Source organism: Chiroxiphia lanceolata, chromosome 20 (genome assembly GCF_009829145.1).
Source record: "Chiroxiphia lanceolata isolate bChiLan1 chromosome 20, bChiLan1.pri, whole genome shotgun sequence".
Lineage (NCBI taxonomy): Eukaryota > Metazoa > Chordata > Aves > Passeriformes > Pipridae > Chiroxiphia > Chiroxiphia lanceolata.
The window spans coordinates 3,574,217-3,599,618 of NC_045656.1; the positions used below are offsets into that span (position 1 = coordinate 3,574,217).

Genomic DNA, 25,402 nt, shown 5'->3' on the forward strand with positions numbered 1-25,402 from the left:
TGAACAGTGGAATTCTTTACCAATCACTCACAGTCAAATGCCAGTCCCCTTTTTGATTGCCTTGAGTTTATACAGATGTAGCCCCTTAATATTAATGCAGTGATTTAATGTCATTCTAATACATTTCTTTAGCTGCAAGTTGAACTCAATATAGGTGTCATTAATCTTAATGTCATTTATAAGAACCTACCATTGCTGGTGTGCCCCCTCAATTTTATTTTTATTGAGTCTTAATTCCAGATATTGAGTCACATTTCCTTCACCAAGTCAGATGATCCCCAGAGTCTCACGTAAACCTTATAAACCTTATAAGTCCCTCTATCAGTGTGACTGGGGCATCTACTGGGGGAGGTGTCACACTCCTCTGCCCACAAAAAGGACCATTCAGTTATGTCCTCATCAATACTATTTGAGGAAGGTGTTTCCATACAGGAGAGTAAAAACCTATCCCTGTTGACCTGATAAACACAATTATGCCAACACCAAAACTGTGCAGTGAGAGGGCAGGTCACACTCCCATCTGAAAGCCCCACATCAGCCAAGGTTCCAGGTGCAGCCCAGGTCCAACACTCCCCCAAAAAGCCACGTGATTCCCTGCTTCCAGAGCAACTCATTCTACTTTCTCTGTCAAGCATTAATTATTCTGCCATCCTCTCTATAAAACACACCCCTGCCATACAGCAACGCGTTCCGCCCCAAGCCAGGACGGACACGTCTGCTCTGCAACAGCCTGGGCTCCCCACAGAGCCAATATCAGGCTGTCACACTCACATGCCAGCACTGAACCTTCTTGTTGAGCTTCCCATCTTTTGGCAGGCAGGCAGAAACTCTGATGGATGAAGAGCCCAGAAAATTCATCCGACTCAGACGTGCAGATTTATTGAGCCCTGATAATCTGCTAATGCCGCTAAAATAAGTGATGCTTTCTGGAAGAAGCCAGCTGGCAGGTTGTGTGTGGAATGGACTCACCAGAACAGAACATTTGCTTCTATCAGACCCTTCAATAAATCAGAGGTATCACCCTGGGAGAGGGTACAAGGCAGGGAGGTTAGCAATAGCAGGGCATAACTCATGGGAGCACACAGCCATCCCTCCTGCCCATGCCTGGCTTGGATACCACTATCCACAACCCAGGTGTGAACAGCCATCCATGTTTGGCTGCTATGGCATTAACACAGCCATCATCAAGCTGCAGACCAGAAGATTTCCTCCCAGAACATCCCAGATTTTCTCTGTGGAGAACCTGTCTGCATCTCTCAACCTGGCACATTAATCAGTCACAGTCACATCTTCAACATGCCAAGTGTCCAGAGTGAGGCAAGGACAAACTGGAGAGGGCAACCCACCCCTTTGTTCAAGCCCAACACAGCACAGAATTAACATCCATCTCAGTTCAGACACATCGTGGCTTTTAGAGTTGACAAGTTTTGCTCAAAAAGGAACAAAACTCCCAAAGCTTTTCTGAGGTGCCTTTAATAGTTACCTTACCAAAACCATTGCTGAGATTATTCATGCCCAAGAGAATGGGATTTTACCAAATGTAAAGTGTTAACAGGTTTTTTTGGAAAAAAACAAACAAACAAACAACTCAAACCAAATGACTAACAATAACAAAAATAAATCAAAAAGCAGCTAAAAATAGCTCTTGAAGCTCCAACAAATGGAAACAATTTTGCCACAGTAAAATTAGACTTGTTTGTTTGGTTTTTTGTTTTGGGGAATATTTTTATCAGCATCAACATTCCAAGTTTCTCCACTTCAGGTAAAAACACTTCTGATTGACTTTAAACAAGCTTGTGGTGGCCCATCCTCTCCAGCTGGATTTGAGCAGCCTTGGAGTCACACTCCTCTGAGTTCTTGGAATGTTCAAATCAAAGACTATCTTCCTGACTTGTCCCTTTCTCAATGAAACATCCAGTAGTCTCAAAAGACAGTTTTGGGCTTGACCTTCACAAGAAAATGAAGTCAGGAGTATTTAGCAGGTCTGAGTCTTAACTGGTGAGTCAGAACAGCACTGTGCACTCATGGAAGGACATCCTGCCAGTTGTAGTATCACTAACATCACATTTTACACTAGGTTCTTCTCATCGAAATGGCAAAATTGGATCCAGACCAGTATCCCAGGGCTGAAAAGACAATGATGTTAATCCTTCCAGTCACTGCCTTCATCAGAGCTGCAAATACATAATTTGAACTGTTTACCAAATTAGCAGCAGGCCATGCCTCAATCTGGCTGCTGTGAGCCAGGCCCCTCCAGCCTGTGTTTGCCCTTTTCTCCTCATGGACTCCCTGCTCACCCCACAGCAGCTTCTTGCTCCCAGCAAGAACCTCTTGGGAGCAGCCCTCACCCCAAGGCCTGTGTGCAACGCTCTGCTTCAATACCCTCCAATACTGCTCAGTGAGAAAAGAAACACAAAGTTCTCTGCATGATTCAGGCCAGCAGGGACTGGCCCCCACCACGTCCTGCGTGTTCAGGGGTCAGCAGTGGCTGAGGCGCCTGCCCGAGCACATCCCCACAGAGATGATGTTTGCTCCCTGCTTAAAATTCTAGTTTGCCCCTTGAAGTTATTTTCAAAGCATTTCCACAAGACAGTGCTGCTGCCCAGAGGGTGGAGGTGGGAACACTGAGTGCCTGGCACATGGACATGCCTTCCCTGCAGGGCTCCTGCCCCGAGCCCTGGCAGAGCTGGGAGACTCTCCCACTGCTCACCTGTGGGAAGAGAAAGGAAGGGGATGAGGGGAAAGGGCAGACACAGGATACTTGCTTTACCCTGTGGACTTTCAACTACTTCCCATGTGCAGCACATCAGCTTATTCCACCCTGTTATTGGATGATACCAACAAGAACTTGGAAATCCCCTTTACTGGACAAGTGCTGCTTGCTCCAGTTTGAGCTGTACCTGCAGGCTGTATCCAGCTCGTAAACTGGAGCAGCCATCCTTTCCCTTGAGGATAAGTGGAGGGGTTTTTCCCCCTCCCCTACACTCATCCACTCAGACAAGGAGCCTATTTCTAGCCCAACCTGAGAGAGGCAGGAGTTGTGTTCTCCCACCACACATAATTTAGCTCTTCCAAAAGCACTGATGGCTGAAAATTACCATACAACACTTGATTTACAGAGGGTGATTTTGGCAGCAGCACAGGGGTGTGGGTCCAGCCATTACAGATCACCTGAAATAATGACCTGTAAATACAAGGAGGTAAATGCACACACCTATGGGAAATGTGGCCATCACTTACTGGGGCCAGTGTTCAGGAGCTGGTGGGAAGGTGGAGGTGTAGCTTGTGGTCAGGTTTACCTATAAATACAACTTACTTCAGGTGCCATCCAACCATCAGCAGCCTCATCTGATCAGATAAACACCATGTCACCTGGTGTGACAGAACTGGCTTTTAGGATGAGGGGAGAGACAGACAGCCATGAATTACAGGCCAGCCCTCCATGCGTGAAGCTACAGGAATTTTTATAGTTTCTTTTAATCCAACCACTTATCTTTGTGCCTTCCCATCCCCACAGCACAAGTCAGTATTGCACAGCAATGAGTCTGACAGCCCTGCTGATGCAAGACATTGCTGTGCATTTATCTGTCAGGCACCAGCGAGAAAATAATGTCCTAGGGAGGTGGTGTAAGAGGAAAGCCTGGAATTACAGCATCCCCTCCTGGGGCTGTCTTGGATACAAAGTCCACCCACATTAATAACACAGTTTGCTCCACCACAGGCCACTTACAGCTCCTATTTAATGACAAACATTGCACTCAGCAGACAAGGGCCAGGCAATGCCTCAGCCCAAATGAATGGTTAGGAGGGTGTGTGCACAAAGAGCCTCAAAGGGTTCATGTGGCCACAGGGCAGGGCAGTTGCTTTGGGCTATTTATTTCCCTCTTTGTTTCACTGCAGTCCCAGGAAATCACAGAAACACAGGATGGTCTGGGTTGGAAGGGACCTTAAAGCCCATCTCATTCCACCCCCTGCCATGGGCAGGGACACCTTCCACTGTCCCAGGTTGCTCCAAGCCCCACCCAACCTGGCCTTGGACACTTGCAGGGATGGGGCAGCCACAGCTTCTCTGGGAAACCTGTGCCAGAGCATCACCACCCTCACAAAGATGAATCTTTTCCTGATTTCTAACCTAAACTCTGTCAGTCTGAATCCATTCCCCCTTGTCCTGTCACTACACACTCTTTGGTAACCACCTCCTATAGCAAGGAAAGAGCTTTAACAAGGAGTCCTAAATGGTTTCCTGTCTCTTGAATCCTGCAAACAACCAGAACACTGCACTTCCCACTGCCTGTCACAGACCTCCACAGGGACAGAGATCCACCACTCCCATGCAAGGTCTGAGGCTCTGCTGTACTGCTACACTCTCTGGTCATGACACAGCAGTTGATGGTCTCCTTATGGATGGAGCTGCAAGCAGGCAATGGAACACTTAAAAACACCTTTCCTGAAAAGTCCTGCCTTGGTAGAGCTACAGAATATGGTCATTCTTTCTTTACTGCCTGGTTTGCAATAAAGGAATATGTATGGTGATTGTTTGTGAAGTCCACACAGGAGCACTGCTGCACTTCTCAGACCCCACAAACTGGGAGAGCTCCAATGGTTAACCAGGAAAAACAGGGCAAGAATCCTTCCTTCATGACACCTCATGTGCCTTCACAGCAGCTGTGCTTCAGTCTCAGCCACTGAAATAGCTCAGAGAGCTTGTGGCAGCAAAGCAAGGAGCTGTCTCTGCCCAAGGAGAAGGGGTTAGGGAGGCTGGAATTCTCCTGGCCAGGGAGCTTCTCATGAAATGGTTTCTCACTCAGGTGGGTAAAGGCTTTCTGCAGCTCTGGGCTGGCCAAGCAGGGCTGGGACAGGAGTGTGCAGGGGGGATGCTGAAGAAAGGACACAATTAGTTTATCCTGGCCCTTAAACAGCCTTGTTTATTACTACATTTTTGTACTGAAGAGCACAATCCTAATTAGGAGACAGAAGGATGGCTGAAGGGCAGAATACCTCTATTAAGAGGATGTTTTGTTTTAATTATTTTTTATTTAGACTGACATATAGAATACAGCCACCTTCTTACCAACCTTACCAACCTTCTTCAGAATGCAACCACATCTAGGGTGGAATGAGTTCAGCTACTGACAAAGCCCCCCCCATCCAAAGAATTTTCTCAGGAAAAAAAAACAACAGCAGAAATTCCTCCCAGGCAGAAAATGCTCAACTGCTCCATTCCTCTGTTTCCATCCCTTCTTCCCCTGCAGAAAGGCAAAAAAATCAGCCTCACTTTAACAGAACTTCAGCAATTAACACTATTTGGGAAGCTTCATTCTCACTAAAGCAAAGGTTAATTGTTCCACATTCATTTGTCAGACTTCAGGAGATGAGTTCTACAATATTAGGGTGGGGTTGTCATCTCTTTAATGCAATTTTTACATCTCCAGGAAAAAGTCTGAGTTAGAGTGCCAAAGGCAAGTATTATCTAACTCTTCTAAAGGAAAGCTAAAAGTCACATTTTGCAACTGCTGGAGAGGCAGAAAGGGCCTTGGAACAAAGTCACTGAAAAGCAAAAATGTCTTCAAGCTATAATAGACTTTAATGAAGTTAAAGAAAGGCACCATCAGGAAATGACCAGACTGCAGAGAGCCAGGTGTCCATCTGGCAGACCTGGAAGGGTCCTCTGCAACCTTGTGCTCCATCCCCTGAGCAATCACTGAAAACACGTGTCCTGCCTCACTTGAAAAGCCTCTGGTGGATCCCATCTGCCTAAAAGCCACCCCTCAAATACAAAGACAGTCTTTCAGAAAAGCAAAGACTAAGAGTAATAAAGACAACTAAAACTGTACCAATCCCTAGAGAACAAGAGCAAAGATTTGCTCGGGGAATTTGAGGCAACTTGGGTTAATTCAGAATTATTGTTTATGTATTCAAACACCAAACATGATTAACTGACATCTCCATTACTAAAAAAAAAAAAAAAAAAAAGCCAGCTGCCAAGCCAAGCACATGTGAATGAAGCATAACAGCAAATTATTTCTTCTTGTTATCTGTTCTTTTCCTGGATCTCCATGACTGTGTGCAAACAATTCCTGATGTTGCTGTAAGCTGAGCATTCCTGCTAGAGCCAGTGAAAGGCTGAGCTCATTCCAGACTCACTCTTTTTGGAGCTATTTATCACACTAACAAATCATAGCACAAACTTTATCTAATAACATTGGAGGGGGGATAAATTAGCAGGGAGGAAGGGATTTTGAAGGATGCACCTTCATTAAAAAACAAACAGAAAACAAAAATCACCCCCAAAACACAACTGAACAGAAGCCAAAGGGAGAGATGCCAACAGGCTGTATTGCCTGGCTATGCCAAAATCTCAATCTGTGTGGGCCCCACTGAAGTGAGCAGAGTGTTCAGTGGACAGATCCTGTCTTGGTGAGCTTATGGACAGGAGAAGAGAGGGGTCAAACAAGTCTGGAGAAGGTTATTCCATTGCCTGGTTGGTTCAGAAAGAACAGAGCCAGGTTTACCACAGATTTTATATTCTGTAGTTTACCTTCTATGACTGCTGCTACTAAAATCTTAAGTTCTCACCTGAGCACTCCCCCCACTCCCTGCAACAGGTAAAGGAGAAAATGGAAGCAAGCAAACTGATCAAAGGAAGACAGATCCCCAGGGTCATTTTTCCCCACGTGTGGCTGCTTTAACACACCAACATGAACCACCAGTGCTTGCTTAAACAGAGAACAGTGGTGCCACATTTCCCTGCCCACCCCTGCCCTGGGGCAGCAGGGAAAGCAGCAGCTTTGCTCCCACCAGGGATGGGGAGAGAAGAGAGGCAGACTGATGAAGTAAGCAAGCAGACAGACCCTTGAGGATACGTCAGCTCCTGCTGTGACACAGAATGCAATGCACATTTTGGGGAAAATCTGAGAAAGTAAAACTCTCATCTCTACAAACCTACATGTTCACAGTAGGTTTACTAACCATCAACCAGTGGGCACAAGCCGAACCAATCTTCCCTTTCCTTCCTCTGAAAATAACCAACTTTAAATTGTTTATACTTTATTTCCCACTAAAATGAAAACTATTGGACAACCCAGCAGTTGTCCCAAAAGGACATTTGAGACTGGCTCTGACAGTCCCTGCACACACTCCTGATTTACACTGGCTGTGGAGCCAGTCCTACCAAACCCCTGTCATTAAACAGATGTCCAGTCTGTCTACACTCTCCCACTACCACTGCTGGTATTGGAACCAGGTGGCCAAAAAAGGAAACACTGTGTAGATAACTTTAAATGGGAGCCAGATTACCCAGGATGTGCAAAGACTCACCCTCTGCAACCTGTCATCGCTGCTGGTCAGTCACCCTCAGCTTTTAGATCCAGGGATGTTACTGGGGATACAATCACAACAGATCTGTGCTCAAATGCTTGGCTCTTCCAGTATTTGATATCACAATATGCATCTACACACTAACGAAACTAAACTCTCTTTCAGAGCTGCAGCACAGAACTCAGTCTTCCTGGCTTTGATATCTTCCTTTTCCATCTCCACAAAAGCACTGCTCCTTTGCTAGGACACAACTGGTGACAAGCTTGCTGGCAAGCTTCCAGTAAGCCATTCCTAGTGCAAGTGTGGCATTTTGGCTTAAAGTCATCAGGTACTCTATTTGAGATAATGAAAATAACAGAAACCAGGTGTGAGAACCCACCCAGTGATCTCTCCCGCAGTCCTCCCTTTTGTAAAAGTGATTGCAAGTTCACTTCTGCACAGGAAAGGAGTTAGTGTCACATCTGACATATAAGAACTGAACTACCAAAGCAGAGATTCTTGCAAATCCTTGCTGAGTATGTACAGCAACAAGACATTGCTGCAAATTCCTCAAAAGCCCCAATAATACAGACCATTATGGAGTATCACTGGATTAGGACATAATAATGAATGATTTTTCCATTTCTCTCTCGTTTCAGTTGCTCTCTGACCTCGTTTCACTGCTCAGGACTTCAGTACAAGAGGTGCTCTGGAGCAAATTCTCTTGCACCAATGTGAAAGGAAGACAAATCCAGAAGATGCAGCATCCCAAATAAAAGTGAACGCAGAAGTTTGATGCCTGCTTGGCCCAGGCATCTCCCAAGACCACGCTCCATCCCACACCTCACCACCAACCGCGTCCGACTTTTGTGTCATCCTGAACCCGACCAGGAACGCTCAGGGAGGGAACAAATCCTTGTCAAAGGGGGAACCCCCACGATCAACTCACCAGCACACGATCTCCAAGCCGTAAGTCCTTCTCCCCCTTTTTCACAGACCCGCTGTCCGAGAGGTTGGATCCGGACTCGTTGCCCGTCTTCATGGCGCTGTTCAGGACACTCTCCCGCAGCGGGATGACGCGAGTGGAGAGAGGCGGTGTGGCCGTCCCTGAGTGCAGGGACAAGTTCTGAGCCGTCAGGGAGTCCACGGAGGGGGCGTCGCTGCCCGAGCCCTCGGCCACCGGCTGCCGCGTCAGCTTGGACGGTCGCGTAAAAATCCCCTGCAGCGGCTGGCACTCGAAGTACCGCACCCCCCCGACGGAGCCGTCATTCTTACCCACCGGGTCATCCAGAACAACCCCTGCCCACTGGCCCGGAGCAAACTGCGTCTCCCCAAGATACTGGATCACTCCTGGCTTCACTCCGTTCACCCAGACGCGTTCGCCCACCACGAAGTCACCCAGGAAATCATCGCCCACCTCGGCGACCTTCGAACCCGACTTCTCGGTGCTGGCGGTGGAGGCGGGACCCTGCTTGTGCAAAGGTGAGCCTGTGAATCAAGGGAAAAGAGGTTTTGGTACGAGGAGGAATCCTAGAAGGCAGCCAAAACACCAGGAAAGGTCAATTACAAAAAGGAAACATCTGGGACAACAACTTCGGTTGCAGGTTTACACCCGGTGAAGGTTAAGCCCGAGCGACCCCGTTACTCACACATCTTCCTTGGCAGGAAAGCAAAACTGCACAGAAACCTCCATCTGCTGCCCAGTTTCTGCAGGTTTCACACAGAACACAGAGAAACAACCTCATGTCTTCACCCTCCTTTACAATGCCCACCTACCCCAGCTTGGTCACAGCCCCAGAGGGAATTTTGCGGGGCAGCAATTAGTGTAAATAATAAGCTCGAAAGCACAGGAGTGGTGGGTAAGTGCTTATGGATTAAAAGGAGCCCAAGGAACTGCTGCTTTGAAAAATAATTCCAGAGTCATCTTTTTATCCAAAAAAAATAAATAAAAAAAATATAAAAGAAGAAAATAAAAATGAGAGTGAGGCACCGATGTTTTAGTACCTGGCGCTATGAGAACTCCCTGTGTGTGGATCCAGGAAGCACTGAGAGTCCCACCGAGGGCACTAATGGCTCCTGTGGGACCACAGAGCTGCCTTCACAAATTCCTTGCTTTCCCCAGCTGCTGCTGTGCCCTTTGCTGGAGCAAACCCAGCAGTGAGCAGACACCTGGGGTATGTTCGATATAAACAGCATCTCCCTAAACAGGGAGCATCCACAAACCTTCATGCACGGCCTTCCAGGGCCATAGATTGGACACTGAACTCCATAAAACCAGCAATAAAGAGCACTCTTATTGCAGCATCAGCCCTCCAGCAATGCTCTGCTGCCTGGAAGAAGGAAAACTGCAAGGATGCTGGAATTCACTGTCCTGTTCACACTCTCCAGCACACCCTTGATTGGCCAAATTCTCCATAATACACAAGGAGACCCTTAAGTACATGACTGGTGTCTGAATGGGAACAGAGTCAACTGGAGCAAACAAGAAGCAGTGACTCAACTCTTGCTGACCTCAGTGCCAAACTCTCTTATCACAAACTTTGGGCCCCAGGGGAACAAATGACAAAGGACATGTGGACTTCATTAAAAAAAAGGGGAGGTTAAGTAAAGCCCCAAAAGAAACCACACATTGAGGAAATAAGCTTGCAAAATAAGATCCAGCAAGTCATACACCACAGACCTTCAGTCATCCTCAGCTCTCAGTAGCACTGAGGTCCCACACAGCTGGTGTAGGGAGTGTTGTGCAGGAGACTTGCACCATAAAAGCTACCTGGACTCTTCAGCAAAACTTTAAGCTGAAATTTCTGGGTGCCACCAACCAGAAATGCCTAAAGCACACCCAGGAAGGAGTTTTTGCTACCAGAGAAGGCTGACAGAGGACACCCAAAGCAGCTGCAGAGATGAGGCAAACTTGAGTGCTTATGTGAAATGAACTGTGAAACTTGTTCAGCCTCAGCCATCACTGTGGCTCAGTCCACAACACTTCAACAGCTCTTTCACAAGTAATGGGCTTGACAGATCAGGCTCAGCTCCTAGAAAGCCTGAAAAACAAAAAAGCTCTCAAAGCAAGATACTTCAAAGCTCTGCAAAAGGTCTAACGCCAGAAGAAAGAAAAGAGCACCAGGACTTCAGCAAATAGTTTAAGAACTTGGTTTCTGCTAAAACAGATTAAGAGTTAAGAGAGATGAATATTGACACTTTAGTTCACATTAGACTCCAGATTCAACACTTGACAATTTCTATGGCATAACTGCAGCAGTCTGTGGCTCCTGGAAGTCAGCAGGACTTCTGCCTGGTCTAAACCTTATCTGAACAAGGAGAGAGCAGTAGATAAGGCATGACTGTACAAACTCCCTGCACCAACAGGATTCTCCTCCAACCTGCTCTCTGGGCTTGGTGGGCTGAGGCTGGAACAACTCTTGAGAAGATCAGCCAAGGGGGGCATGCACAGCACTGCACATGGGGAATGTCCAAGAGACCCATGATGGGCACAGGAAGGGCAGTAATATAAATACTGTTCCCAACTGAAAAGGTTGGTGGCAACAAGGACTGTGGTGCTCCCAGTGGAGCTCAGCCAGCTCCCTGGGAGAAGCCTTCTCCCTTGGGTCCTGCTCTGAAAGTTTTCCTCCACCTCTTGTGTTCTTCATTAACTTTTTTTTGAGGGGGCAAATGTCTGACATTCCAGCTTATCTCAGTGTCATAAAAGACAGTATGCCAAGATGAGCTCCATCAGAGGGACAGCATTACATCCAAGAAACAGCTTCACCTTAAGAAATGAAAACCAAAGGCTATAAGGATGCTTAGAGCTTTCTGTCTTTACAGAAGACATCAAATATAAAGGAGTGGGAAGGAATCAGGGCTCCATAAGCAGAAAATAAAGCCACCTTTGTCATTTCAATGCTTAATAGCACAAGAGAATAAAGCAGTCAGATTATGAACCAGCAAGTCATATTTTAAAAAGACTCTAATAACTACGGATGGCTACAGAGGTTTACTGCCAAAAAAAAAAAAAAAATCTGTGACAAGTATGTCTCTCCTATCATGGGTATAAGAATAAATTAAATCAGAAACACAACTTACAGCCTGTTTTCATGCTCAACAGCAGATGCTCAACATGCAGATGTCATGGCACTGACATGTGACACACCATGCCAAAGACAGCCAAATTCAACCTACTGTAGTACAGGGAACTGTAATCACATGAAATTTTGGGGGGCTCTGCATCCATATTCACAAAAGATGAAAGCTGTTTTTCTAGTCTTACTGGAGCCTGACTTTTGGCACACTGGCAGTTCTTTATTACAGGGTTTGGCTAACGATCAAGATACAGGTCACATTAACTCCTACAAACACCTCTGCAACGTGGCTGGGATAAGCAAACCCTTCAGCAGCAAAGCCCAAGCAAAGAAAGGCAGGAAGGCTGCCCAAGGCTGAACAAACACCACAACAGGATTTAAAACCACATCCAGACTCACCGTGTTTCACTGCAAGAGAAAACACCCTCAAAACTGACTCACACCAGAAAAAAAAAAAAAAAGAACAGTTCATTTGATTCCTGGTGCAACGTTGTGTTCCCCCAAAAAAGCCAAGATTTTAGTGAAACTTTATACACACTGTTCATTTTAGGTGCCTGTCTGACAGGCAGGGCTGCTGAACTACAGTAATTACAACTCCTCAGGGAAACAATCCCATTCCAGGCTCCTGAGCAGTGCAGGTAGAAGCATCGTTATTCCTGAGTATGAGGTGAATTATTCAAAAATACAAATGTAAGTGAGGAACTGCCTGAAGGTTCACCTTCTTTATTATGGCCATCTAGTAGAAACTTGGTGCTTTACATGACCTTCACTGCCCACATATGGAATAACCACAGAGCAGTTAATGGGCTTCTGTGCACCAGCTTTTCAGAGAAGCCAAGAGACACCATGATCAGGCTCAACTCATTCTTCATGGCTTTAGGTCTGATGGACCCATTATCTAGATGGCCAGACAGCATCCAGAATGGTCCAAGTAGACTAAATTCTGATCCTCTTCAGTGCATACCTGGTCACCAGCCTTTCAGAAGGAAAAAGGAAGCAATGAATAACCTGTCTTCAATCCCATGGTTATTTTAGGATAGCCCAAAACAGACATCAATGGCACTGCTCTGACAGACCTGACATCTGGAGAGACCCACTCTCAAAGCACCTCTTTTGCTTAGGGGAAAGCCACCCAAGAGGATTGCCACCCAGGATTCCTGAGCTTTTCCAGTTTGTAGGCACCTAGGGAGCTGGTCTGTGCCTGTGTCACTTGGATTTGCCGTTTCTGGAAATGAAAAATCATCTTGTTCTAGTTGGACTCCCCAGATAAACACCAGCAAGTTCCAAGAAACTCACTAACAGCAAAGCAAGGGTCCAGATCTAAGGTATGAAACTGAGAAGAGTTACACTAGAGAAACACACCCAACAAAACATAAACAGAGTAGTTTCTACTCCAACCCTGCCATTACCTGGTGATGCTGATCAAGAAGCCACAGGAACTCTCTGAATGTCACTATCAGGCATCTAACTCAGCAGCTCACCTGGAAGCCAGCGATGGGGAAAGCTCTTCCTGCTTGGTCCAGGAGGATGTCCCTGTGCTGCTCAGCCCAGCACAGACCTCACTTGCTACCCAGGACTGTGACAGCAGCTCCTGCCTCCCCCTCTTGCTGGAACCAGGCTCCGAGACACAACAGGCAATGAGCAGGATCTCTTCCACTTGGACTTTTCAGCTTTACAACCCTATTGTGTTCATTAGCCAGCTCATTCTTTTCAGTGTAAATGGTTTTCCTGTAGGTCACAGCGTTCAGGGCTGAACAACAACTTGTAAATCAAAGTCGCACACAGGATCCACTAAATGCACATCTTATCCAGCTCCAGTCTCTATTATTTTCCCTTTGGTTTTCACAAAGCCCACATATGATGCATTAACCACCACTGTGGCAGACCTGGTGCTTAGGGCCTGTTCTGCAAACTCATCCCATAGTTTTAGGGGCCCAGAGTGACAGGGTACCCCACACTGACAGGGCACCAATACACCAGGAGCCAAACTATAATCAGCCAAGAGCTGGAGAGGTTAAAGGTTTAACTGAAGTTTCAGCCTGTTCACATGGGTCTTGTTACTGTATCAATGAAAGCCATGTGTCTAAAATCCGTGGAAGAACAAGGACTTCTGCAAGCAGAGCACGGACTCCTCCAGCTCTTGGAAATGTCTGCTGTGGGAAGGGCTGAGCAGAAGCTTTGTACAGTATAGAAGCAAGAAAACCCCCTTCAAGAAAGCTCTGGAAGTTGAAGCAGGAGGATCAGCAGGAATAACCTTCTCTGCAGGATCCCCAACAAGACATTCAGCCTCATGCTACGTTTAAGTGCCATCCACGTTCACTGAACCCATACATCCCCTTACTCCCTCCACATCTTTCGACCTCCCACAGCACTCCAGTTGCTCATTTCTTATCACCAGGCAATTGAAACAAAGGGGAAAGGAAACTTGTTTCTAAAGTGGAGGAGGGAGAGGAAGAGAGGAACAGTTTAGCATGAGAAGCAGCGCACAGTGAGCGCTGCCCGTGTATTTCCTACTCCCTGCAGAACTCTTTTGTAGTCTTACTGCTCCCGAGACACATGCCAGGCACCCCAACTGCCAAAGGACTCACAAATGCAACAGCCTGTTGGGTTGCCATGGGAATCAGGAGACAGGCAGTTAATTGATAAAATGGAGGCACATTAGATTTAAAAGAAAGAGGGGGGGAGGTGGGGAAAAAAAAAGAAAAAAGACATATACCAGAGTAGCATCTCATGCCAGGAAGGGAGGGAGAAATGAGAACACAGATGATATTTACCAAAGGGCTTTACATTGCCCATAGGAGAGGTCTTTTCTATTTTAATTTTCAGAGGTTTTTGCCCTCAAACCCCCACCACATCACAAGACAGCCTGACATGCAGCACAGAGCTGCCCATCCACTCCCCGGCTGCATTCCCTCTCCATGGCAATCAATAACCTTCTCGTCCACTAACCAGCAAGAAAAGCTGCACCAGCCTGGCAGAAGTGTCACTGTCACAAGACCTGAAGACATTTCACCCTCATGTCACTGGCCCGTGCTGTAGATGCCACTAACCTGTGACAGGACAGCCACCCATGCAGTTTGTGAGCATCTCAAAGTGCAGCCCTGCAACCAAAGCAGTCAAAAGGCTTTTGGTACCAGCTCTGCCCCTCCCAGCCCGGGCAGGGCTTCAGGACAGTCCCGTGACCAGGGGACTGTAATGCCCATTTGAAGCCAAGATGGATTTTGTCAGCTGGAAAACCCCACTGCTGGCCACAGGGGTGCCAGCTAAAAGGAATAATGCCTGGTTTTCCTGCCACAGGGATTAGGTAAGAGCCTCAGAGGCACTGGGGTAGCCTGGTTCACTGCTTGGTTCAGTGCTCAGGCAAGGTGGGGATGACAATCAGACACTGCCCCTACTCAGGCTGCAGCCTGTGCTCAGAGTGGTGGATGATACTTTCCAGTCCAACAGATCACCACAGTCCTTTCTGCAGGTTGAAGGTGTAAGACAACAGGGTGTTGCCCTTATTAGCTCCTGGTGCAGTGGTTTTTACCTACTGCTTTACACTGCAATTACTATAAACTTACCTGGGTCTGTTTATAGAGAGCCATCTCATCTCCAAGCATAATACTACAGAAATTCACTGATGGAGAACAGAGTTGATCAGAGCTTCTCCTCAGAGAAGGTAAGGGAGGACAGTCCAGAACATCTGCTGTCAGACTCAAGCCTCAGTCCCTACGACCTACAGCAGCTGGTCTAACCAGGCAAGAGAGAAGGCACAACCTGCTGCAGCTCCAGGAGCTGCCACCTGCCCAGGGAGACAGGGATTCTTCCCTTGGCAGAGTCAGAAGCAGCCACACAGGTGGGGACAGGGCCTCCCACGGGAGAAGGGCTGGTACCTGCTGCCTCCACGGCGCTCTGGGATGGTGAGGCCTCACCACATGGAATTTCTAGGCTCCCACACAGGGATTGGAACTTCTCTAAGCAGCTTGGATTACACAGACATGACGCTGTTGGCAATCAAGTGAAAGCCAGCCCACTCTGCCATACCCAAATCCAAATGATCGAGCATAGCAACGAAGCAGCTGTTTTCTGCAAGATTTATCACGGCCCTTTCAAGCGAAAACAGAGAGGGAAGAGGTGCCCGTGAGAGAAAGCGATGCTTTGCAGGCGATAGCTGACTGCCTGGCAGCACACTGGGGGAGGAAGGAGCCCCAGAGATTTATGGCTGACTTGGAAACAACGACTGAAAGCTCTGCAAGTTCAAAGCTGAAAAGCTGGGGCTGTAATCTGGCACAGAGGCGAGCTCTGCATCTGGCCCCCTGGAAATCTACTGCCCCTGCAGTTTCCCTGGAACAGCCCCCACGGTGTGGATATTAAGATGTGATACAACTCCAGCATCACTGGCTTTAGCTCCTTTGAAGGGAGGAGACAATCAGAAAGACACCTGTGACAAGGAGGAGGAGGAGACAGTAAGAAAGTGAACGAGAATTACGACCGAGCGATCAAAATCCAGCGAGAACCACTGCAAAGCTGCCTCGCGCTGAACGCAAGGAGGTGCCCACTGAGGCACATATTTGCCTTCAGAGGGGCAGCTGGGAAAAGCACTGAACCTCAGACAGACGTCCCAGACAAAGGCTTTCTTATAAAGGTCTCATTCAAGAGGCTGACTGGTACAAAATCTGCTCTGCCACAGGCGAGATGCACATTCCCGGTGCCCACTGGAGATGGGAGGGGTGGAGGACCCAGGGGTTTACCAGCTAGATCAGATCCAGTGTAATTCTGAAAAGAAACAAACAGCAAAGCTATGTATTTAGGTGTGAGGATTTGAAGTTTTTTTTTTTCAAATACACAATGGTGTTCAATGAGATATGCAAAGCAGATTGGTTTTGGCAGCACAGGGCACAAGGGAGGCGAGTGACTAGTAGAAAATGCACAAGGTTTCTTTCACTGAGGGAAAATTAACTTGCAGCATATGGATGGATCTATTCATCTCAAGATTACAGTCTTAATTTTTATATAATTATTATTTTTAAAACTGTAAGTATATTGATTCAACATTCATGCTTCAATACACTATTTAACATTTTTTTAGTCTTAAAATAGGGCTCATCTATCACCTCTGGAGCAGCCCCCTGTTTTCTCAGAATATAATGAAAAGAAAAACCCCACAATTTTAAGGGTGTTGCAGGTTTAACAAAAAGAATGGAGCACCCTTGTCTCCTTCCCCAGCTTGTGCCAACCCCCCTCTTTAGAAATCACTTACAGACACATTTGAAAAACTAGAGTTAATAAACCCTGGGTTACTATGTTAAAGTAACCCGGCTTGTATTACAAAATAGTACAGGCTTCATTCTTCCTTAAATAAGTAATAAAATCACTTCCAATAGAGAATATTCCACTTGGAAGCATTACTCACTTTACTCACCACAGCTTATTCTAACTAGAAAATATAGTTTTCCATTCAAACAAGCCATGTAAAGATTCACTAAGTCTTGTTCCACTATGTTAAAGTAACCCAGGGTGTGTTACAAAATAACATAGGCTTCATTCTTCCTTAAATAAGTGATAAAATCACTTCAGCTAGAGAATATTCCACGTGGAAACATTACTCACTTTATTCACCATAGCTTGTTCTGAATGGAAAACTATATTTTCTAGCTAAACAAGCCTTTAGCTGTAAAGATTGACTAAGTCCTGTCCCACCAGCCCCACATCCAAACTGGGTTAACCTCGCCCAGGCTGGTGTGACCACTACAAGACTAAAAGGAGCATTAGAAAGCAGCCTGGGGTAGCCCATGAGACAGCCCTGAGAGCAAGAACACCAACTGGGAGAGAAATACTTACAGGGGAGGCTCCTACCTGGCACAGTGAGCTTCCTTCCAGCAGCCCGAGCCACGCACCGTGCCGCACAACTCCCCCGAACCACCAGCACTCACACGCGTCCCCGGAGCTGCAGTCACACCATATGTTCAGTTCTCTATGAATCTAGCACAAGGTTGGCTTCTTGGAGTCTTTTCTTTCCAGAGAAGCAGGGAGAAGCTCGGGAGGGAGCTCAGCCTAAGCCCGCCGTGCCCGCACACACGTGCACAGCTGCGCGCGGCTCCTCGGGCTGTGGGAATCTAAGGCACAAGTGTGGTTTCAGGGCTGTTATGAGGGAAGTGAGGACAGCTGCTCTCAGTGAGCTGATCCGATGACAAAAAAAAAAAAGAGAGAAAAGGAGGCAGACACAGGTCTTTAATGAGACATTTATAAACGATTTCCCAGGCAGAGCACTAGAACGGAGAGAGGAGCAGTCTTGGGACACCTCCTGAACTGGAGAGATTTATCTTGAGCACCAAACACTACAAGGAGCAGCCAAGCAAAGCACAGTGCTCTCTCACCACCAGAAAAAGAAAAACCACAACAATCAAGCAGCAGGGTTTTGATATTTCACAGCCTTTTTAAGTGTAGGAATTTTGCTTGGGCATCATTCCCACATAAAACCCACTTGGATGGACTCTGGTGCCATTGCTAACCAGCTGTGGCACTGACAGGAAGAGATGAGCAGCCAAGCAGTACATTGCTCAAGCAGGTGCACACAGAAAGGCCACTGACTTATTCACTCCAAAATGATGGCATTAGCTCCCTCCTAATAAAATGTAGAAGAGAAGATACCAAAAAAGAGGCCAGCCTGGTCCAGAGAGTAATTATTGCTTTCTGATCAGAATGGAGCCAGACCAGGGGATCAGCAGCTCCCTGTATAGGGAATGTGATGCTGTGTGTGCATAACTCAGTGTATTTACCCACAGGACATGACCTGAGCAGCCATGCACAAGCAGAGTGGTAGTACCTCTAGCAATGCATGGGAAAGGAAGATTAAATGACCAGGAGAGAACCCAGCTCAACTCAGACTTTGGCACGGACTGCCTGTGGGCACAGTGCTTACTCCAGCTATGGAACACACATTTTAACCCTCTCACACATCCTCACAGTGCTCAGTGATCTGGCTACCCCACTCAAGTCAGATCAGCTCAGTGCAGTATTTTACCTGCTGTGACAGGTGATGAGCTGTGCCACTCATACCTGTGCTCCTGCTGCACTGTGAGCACTTCAGAGACCCACATGTCCGCAGCTCAGACTTAAAGCATCCTTCAGGTCAAGCCAGGGGTATATTTGTGCAACTGGAAGCTGCAAGCTCAGGCAGAGATTGCCCTGCTGGCACCTGAGAATCTTCCCTGTGTGAAGGGCCAGACATAGCAACAGACCACAGCAGTGAGATCTTCCCTCCTCTTTCTCTCTTGACTGATGACCACTTCTCATTTCTACCTGATGAATCACAGAAACATTTCCGAGGCACAACCACAAGCTTTTCTCTGAGTTTCTGATATTACTTTGCTCTGCTTCCCTCTGGCAGGAATTGGGATAATCTCCACAGCAATTGCTCTTTGCAAGAGCTCTCTGCTGTAGCTGTGAAAAGTGTTTTCCCATGTCCTCATGTATTTCCTTCTGCCTGCAGCTGTACTTAAGAGGAAAGGTACAAAAATTTAACACCTGATGTTTAAAAATGAAGGAGGATGCTTGGTCAGCACCTTATCTGCAGGCTGAGTGGCTGGTTTTCAGGGCATCCAACCACCCTGGGAGACAGCAGTTTGAACCACTGGGATGGTACCAGCACACAGACAAGCACCAGGCTTTCTCCCTTGTACGTATTTTTTTCCCCCTCCTCAGTAGAAACACGACATCAATACAGTTACACCATCCCTTTGAGTCATCCACCCAGCTTGCCTGAGAAAGGGACACTCCTGGAGCCATCTGCAGCACCCCAGGATCCCTGGGGAACTGTAGGAGAGGTAAAGACCAACATCTCATAATTGCCAAGCAAACTTGTGCACAACCCTGGGGCTGCACTGTGCTGAACACAGTTTGATTCATCACTCCATCAGCCATTTATTCCTGCAGCCATACATCCAGGCACAGAGCAGGCTATACAGCACACAATGGACTGATTGTACACAGCCCCACGCTAGGCAGAATGCAGAGTTTGTTGGGCTGGTTTTGTTTTGCCTAATCTAATAAAAAGGATATTTGAGAGCAGATTAACACTGAGTCATCTACTTTATTTTAAATATCTGGCTTAAACAGCTAAGTATCCAATTCAAAAGGCAATGAGCTTGAACATGCACCATTTTCAGAAAAGCCAAGTCACCTATTTGCAGCAAATGCCTAATCTTTTTCTGAGAAAAACACAACCATGATCCAGATCTGACCCTAAAAAATATGAGCTGTGATACAAACATAGAACCCCATGGCAAGTGTTCTCAAACCCAACAGCTCCAAGTCTCAGTGATCCCCAGAAATGCCATGTTACACCATTCCAGGAGTGGTGGTAGGTGAAGTGAGCAGCAGTGAAGGGTGGGAAATCCATGATGTGAAGTGAGAGATCACAGACAAAGCTGTGGGAACTAACTGGTTGAGCTGCACTGAAGTCTCAGCACAGGGTCCCACCAGGCACCCTGACTACCCCTGAGCACACAGTATGTTCCCATCCCAGTACCCCTTACTGGTGTGAAGGGCTCACACGTGGACCATCCCTCTCTCTCCTGCCACCTTTCCAGCACTTTAAGAGATGACCAGTTTTATGCTTTTATCCTCTGAACACACCCAGCCAGGACAGCAGTTGATCACTGAGGATGATGCCCCCAAGCCCTTTTTAGGGGTCAAGATTTTATCAACATCAGTTTTATCAACATCGATGCCTTCTAATTTCTGGGCGGTTTTTTTGAGGAAATACCTCCAAATATAACACTCTGCAGTAAGTATTTCCGTGAAATAAATTATACAGCAATACAAAAGGCTCCTGTCATCTTCAGGGACGTGAATCCTAAACAACTGTCCAGGTTTAAGTGTGAAATAAGACAAGCATGTGCAGGACTGAGACACTTGCCCTATACGCTCAATGACTGTAGCCTCAGCCAAATTCCAAAGGAACTAATGTTTAGACACAGCACTTCAGCCAGTGAAAAGGACCAGGGGAAGCAGTGTCAGAGAGGAAAGCTGTTGCTCCCCTGCCAGGACCAGGAGGACTAAAGGCCAGAAAAACCTGCTGGCCAGGATAACTGTTCCACTTTCACCTCTGACTCACAGGATGACATGGGCAAGACCTACTTTTCTAAGTTGTCTTGTGTGTAAAACGTGGATAATACTGACCTTTCTCACAGCCTCAGGCTTCACAGGAGGTGGTGAAGCATTCACAGAGAGGTTTCATATGCACATGGCAGGCTTATAATTGCAGAAAGTGAGAACGACTTACAGCTCCTGCTTGGGAGGAATTCCTGGAGCAGCTTGGGAACACTCCTACTCCTGTAGCAGAATTAACTCCTGCATAACCCTGCTCTGCAATTACAGCACTGACAGTGTGCTAGATCACACAAATTAACTCCTCAATTCTTAGTGTAGGTTTGGTTTTTAAGAGGTACTTGTGGCCAAGTTCATCACTGCCTTCCTCTGGGACCATTTAAAATCCCCATGCACAAACATTTCCTTTCTCACAAAGAATTCTGCAAACAAGGCATGGAGTGAAGTGCCCTGCTGCACCCTCTGGTCCGTCCACAACCCAGATGTAGCACACAGGACACACATTTACTGTGCTGGAAAACAGCACTGCCAAACAGTCCCACTTTGTAGCAGAGAGACCATCAACTGTGTTCTGAATGGAGCTGCTGAAGACACAGACAGCCCAATTTTGACAACTCTTATTATTTTACAGTGAGTATTGTGATACACAGTGTTTTCTTACAGACCTCGCTCCTGCATAAAAATCAATTTATTTTATGGGAACAGGATATTTACTTACATTTTAGCACCTTCATTAAAAAGTAAATATCCTACTGAATCCAAAATAAACAGAGAAAAACATCTGTACTCTAAACATTTTAAGGCTTTTCTGGAGACCAACTCACCTCTTTGATGGCTTGCAAGGAGGATGTTCACATGCAGGGTCAGTGTGTGATGGTTAATTCTAACCTACATCCATTACTATGTGGCAACGGTCTGACCACTGTAATCCTGTGGACTCTCACCCCAAATCCACCTATGCCAAAGGAAATCTTTCCATTTATTTCAATGAATACTGGCTCAGGCTTCTAATGATGAATCTGCTCTTGCAGGATTAGCTCCATTGATGGCAGAACGTGCAGGAGCAGATCCCACCCCGGAGCTGCCTCCTCGCCCCGATGGGTGTAACCACAACCACCCCCATGGTGCTGCACTTGCACCAGCCCAGCTGAATAGGATCCAGCTCATTATATTCCAACCCCCATAAGCTGAACATCTGTGGGAAGCAGATTTTCTTTCCCTGCTGTTCTGTGAGGAGCTACAGACAGAGGGACCAGGAGGGTGTCTGACCTCCATATGCCTTCGGTGTGGGCTCGTGCCTTGTTCCACAATGAGTGTGCTGAACATTAAGGATTAGCTGTATCAAATCCTTCTAAGAGCATCTAATGATTAAGACAATTAAAATCAGACTCCCAGTTGTCTCTAGATGTCACCTGTAAAGCTGATTAAATCAAGATTGATTCAATACCCTTTGATATTGCTTGGAATGCATCAAATCACTTCTCGGGAAGGGGATGCTGCCAAAGGTCCTCCCTCTCTTAAGGAGGGGAATCAGAAAGGGTGAGGGAACCACCACCTCCACAAAACCTGGTACAAAACTTCTCTCAGACTGTAGGATGGCAAGCAGAGGGGCTCATGAAAGGGATGTGTGAGCTGAATACAAGCTCTGTGCAAAGAGTCAAACGTTTTGTCCACAAGGATGCCAGAAGACATTTGGTGTAGGACACACAGGGGGATTAGAGGCAAACACGGGTCTCACAAGAGCATCACTGTCCACCAGCAAGTGGATTCATATGGAGGTATGTGACCTACTCACAGAGCACTTCAGTCACCCCACAGCAACAATGGATGGACATTCCCAGGCTCCAAAGATCCCTCAGCAGAGCTGCTCTGGCAGCTGTCACAGTTCCCACCCCTGCACTGACTTCCAGCCTCCACGATCCTCTCCCAGCCTCACCTCTCCACTCCAGTTGTGCATCAGGCCTGGATTAGCAAACCAGCAACTCTTGTTTGCAGTTTTCCCTGTTCAGCCCTTGAAAACACTCTTGTTTCCTTTCAGATACCTGATAACTCCTCGAACATTGACTGCCTGTGTTTACCTGGGTACTGGAGCTCCTGCTACTAAAGGAGAGATAATCTGCTGATACTGTAATAGAGGCATTTGATCTTCAAACACTCTCGTTGGCACCTCAGCCCCCCCATTCCCCAGGGAACTGAGGGTGCTGTGTACACAGACCCATTAACATAAAGCAAGACCTGATCAAACTTCGCCGACACCGATGACGCATTTCCAGCAGGATCACTAATCCGACTCCAGGAATATCCATTCAGCCCTGAGCGTGGATTTAATTGAGGACAGAGCTCAGATGGGAGCTGACAACACCGATTGCTCCACGAGGTTAGATGCAAAACAGCAAAACCACGTGTTTGCTAGAAATAATAGCAGCCTCTGGTCCCACGACGTGGGGTCTTCTCTCTCAATTCACCAGCAGACAACACCCCAACTTAATATTAATCAAGAGTCACAAAGCTTTTGAATAGCTAAGAATTAGCTCCCTGTGTCTGTGCCAGTCAATCAGCTGCTCTGGACACTACAATCCCATTTCTTTTGTTTCAGACAAAATAGTGGTTTAGTGCCTTTTATGTTTATTTGGGAATTAGAATTAATAGATTGACACAAAACCAGATAACCTCAGCACTGTCTTGCATCTTTATAAAAACAGCCTGTGTTAAGACACCATCAAACCTGAGAATAACCTCCCTAAGTTCTCTCTTACTACTGAGGCACAAATTCCTCATCAAGGACACCTTCCCTCCCTCTGTTTTACTGCAAAATAATTCTCGAAGCAACAGAAATTGCTTCTTACTGCTGTGCATGCAGCCAGTTTACATCAATGACATCCTGACAAACTCGAGAGGCAAACAACTGATTTCCAAGTTAGTTCACCAAGATGTCAATGGTAACTGTGTGACAGGTAAATGAAAAGGAATGAAGATTTCCCACTGGGAAAGGCAAGAGCAAGGCACTGGTCCTACAGGAGAGCTAAGGTGGTGGTGAGATTTAGGCTCCTCCAGCAGAACTGAGGCAGGTACAGCTCATTAATGACAGGGCTTGGACATGTGCAAAGACACTTGGGCCACACAGAATTGCTGAGTCTCAAACTAGAATCAGTCCTTGGAAAATAATCACACTTCTAGAAAACAAATCAGAAAACAAAGTTAAACCCCTTGTGCAAACTCCCCCCTTGGGCACAGCAGCAACAGCCCCTCCAGGATGGACCAGTCTCAGCCCTTCAGCACCCAGAAACCAACCACAACTACAACCCAGCACAGTTCAGGCTTATCAAACCCTCATTACAGCATATTTAGTTTAATTACCCTATGGAGCCAGTCATCCCTTGCTCTTTAATGGCCCTGGGAGTGTTCCAGTCTGCTTCACTCTCATTTTTAGTGCACAAAAGCAACACAGTGTTTGCAGAGGCAGACATTATGCCAGCAAATATTCCTAGTTCTGTGCATTTATTCTTTATCAAAAATAATACATTTATACTTATGTGAAAGTGAGAATGCATTCCCAGGCTCCCAGCAATGCTGTATAGTTTAGCTACCAAAGCATAGTTTTTGGCAATAAAACTAGGGCAGCTGCTGAAGAACAGTTCTGATACTCTTAGCCGTGGCTAAATATGAAATTCACATTACAGATACTTGCACTTGCCCATTCAGAAAGACAGGATCCATCTGTAAAATCCAAGATCTAGGCTGGATTCTGACTGGATGCATTTAAGTCTCACAGAAAATTTAATAAGTTTGGGCTTTTTTGCCTCCAGCACTGAAGTCTCAGTGTTGCCCAGCTCCATCTGCAAATACAAATATTCCTACTTTCCTCTCCCTTTGGCCAGAATTCTTTAACTGAACAAGAGATTTAAGAACCACAAATGAAACCCAGAGCCAGCTGACAGCCAAATGAAGTATGAAAGGCAAATTTCTCCTCCAACCACGTTACTCTAATGCCGCTCTGGGCAGATAAAACCCACTCTGAAATGTGAACACTTCCCTTCCCAGCAGCTTTCACCTGTTCCACCAGCTGGGAGGGCTGTGTGGGCTCATTCATCACAGCTTCCATTCTCTCTCCATCTTGCAACTCCAGGCAAAAGCAAGCTTTTCCAGGAGGAGGGTGGGAAAGAAACCAAGATATAGGGGCTTTGTAGCAACAAGAAATCCAAATGTTATATTGAGCCCTTCACCAGTGACCAAACCTTTAGCACAGAAACCTCTCTTGCACATGGGGTCGAGAGCAGTGACTTTCTTCACTTGAAGCACGGGAAATAAGTCAGCACATTTGTGGGAAACCCTCTCCTGAGGCAGCCAGAGATGAATTTTCTGTCTGGTTAAGGAAAACAGTTACCACAAAGCAGCAGAGCTCAGTTTTCCATTGTTCCAGCTTTCTGGGAGAGAAGGGAGGGGGACAGCCAGCATGGACACCACTCGAGGTTAATGTGCTCCAGGAGTCCCTGTCAGGTGCCAGTTCCTCACTGACATTTCAGCATTCCTTCATGAAAAAAAACCAAAACCTCCACACACCACAAGCCAACACACCTAACCCAGAGTAGCACCACAAAAGCCCTTATTCCTCATGGGTCTGTGAAAGCACCAGCTCAGGTAGGAGACACAACAACTCTCCACTCTAGTATAAAGTCCAGAGGACATTCCATGAGCTGAAGGGGCTCTGAAGGTGTTTTCAGGAAATAAAACTCTGATACAGCAGGTGTGAGAAGCTGGCTCAGTGTGATTGCAGCATATTTGGTCTACACAGAAACCTACAGCCATGAATTGTGAAATTCTACAGACGTTCATCACACATTTCACACCTGCATCAATCCTTCTTCTGGTACACAAGATGTGAGCTGTCAAGAGCACATGGAAATGTTTAAGAGGGTACATCTCCATGTCTGGGAAAG

General features: G+C 46.6%; 1 protein-coding gene across 1 annotated transcript in view; it reads right to left on the reverse strand.

Annotated features, from left to right (window-relative positions):
- CLIP2 (CAP-Gly domain containing linker protein 2) overlaps window positions 1–25,402 on the reverse strand; it is a 70,353-nt gene that overhangs the window by 25,178 nt on the left and 19,773 nt on the right. The window contains 1 exon segment of the mRNA XM_032707614.1: window positions 8,246–8,784. Coding sequence (XP_032563505.1) covers window positions 8,246–8,784 — 539 coding nt within the window.